Source organism: Littorina saxatilis, unplaced genomic scaffold, assembly GCF_037325665.1.
Source record: "Littorina saxatilis isolate snail1 unplaced genomic scaffold, US_GU_Lsax_2.0 scaffold_1594, whole genome shotgun sequence".
Classification (NCBI taxonomy): domain Eukaryota; kingdom Metazoa; phylum Mollusca; class Gastropoda; order Littorinimorpha; family Littorinidae; genus Littorina; species Littorina saxatilis.
The window spans coordinates 1,307-2,500 of NW_027128950.1; the positions used below are offsets into that span (position 1 = coordinate 1,307).

At 42.6% G+C, this 1,194-nt stretch overlaps 1 protein-coding gene across 1 annotated transcript in view; it reads left to right on the forward strand.

Annotated features, from left to right (window-relative positions):
- Positions 1-235: 235 nt before the first annotated feature.
- LOC138957250 (bridge-like lipid transfer protein family member 1) overlaps positions 236-1,194 on the forward strand; it is a 17,096-nt gene continuing 16,137 nt past the window's right edge. Inside the window, exon 1 of the mRNA XM_070328395.1 lies at positions 236-431. Within this exon, the coding sequence (XP_070184496.1) occupies positions 275-431 (157 nt within the window). The 5' untranslated portion in view covers positions 236-274. The remainder of the gene's footprint in view (positions 432-1,194) is intronic.

Consider the following 1,194-nt stretch of genomic DNA (forward strand, 5'->3'; position numbering starts at 1 on the left):
ATGCAGAATACAAGTTGAAAGCGATCGAACTTGCTGAGGGAAAAGGAAATCGGATCTTTCGATTTTCATTCTTCGACCGTTTGTTACCGGTATACTTTTTCAATTTTGGTGCTCCCTATCGGTCCCCTGCGCCCAATGGGTGACTGGATTTCAAAATCTTTTAAAAAGAAGGGGGTGCGCCTTATGCGCTGTAGCGCCTTGTAACCCGGAAAATACGGTATAACAGTACAGCAACTTATCATTTTTTTCTCCAGACATTGAGCCATTTCCAGAAATGAAGCGTGAGACAATGGAGAGTCCAGTGGAGGGTCGGAAGAGTCGCAAGTCGCAGGCATACAGCCATGAGGCGGAGATCATCTTTGCCTTGCCGGCCCTGTCCATGAACCTGAAGTCTACTCACTTCCAGGGCAAGACCGAGCCAGAGCAAGACGGTGAGTTGTGCATTTGGCATGTCAATACAGTAGAACCCCCCCCCCCCCCACTTTCAAGACCCCCTAATTTAAGACTCACCCTTTTTAAGACCATGTTTTCTCAGATTTTGTTCTCTGTAAATTAATTTACCCCCATTTTAAGACTCCCTCCTTTCTAAGACCTGATTTTGTCGGATATTTAGAGATCTTAAAAGGGGGGTTCCTGGCTGTAGACACATTTGGGAAATAACTCTGTCGGGTTTGTATGGGTCATCAAAGAGTGAATACTCTTGCTTTTAGTGAGACAAGCTTTCTACATGCATGACTTATGTGCTCCTTGTCTATGTGTTTCAGACATACCCCTCGCTAGTGACTGGCCTGTACTGTCACTGTGGGAAAGTTTGACTCACTAAAAGCAAGAGTATTCACTCTTTCACAACCCAAACAAACCTGACAGAGTTATTTCCGAACATCGTCTATTTCACACTTTTTTCTGAAATAACACCTCTGATGAGTTCTGCAGTACAGTCGAACCCACTTAAAACGAACACGCTAGTTACGAATTTTGACTTATAACGTATTAGTTTTAAGTTCCCAACTGAATACCTCTTTCTTCATGCTTAAAAAAAATGCTTGAAACGAATTCTTTGTAACGAATTTATGCTTATAACGAGCACTTTTTGGATTCCCAAGCATGCATAATGTCTGTAATTTACTCACGCTTATGGCGAAATCTTTAAACTCGTCCCGAGATCGACATATCACATCATTTGCATAACGAACC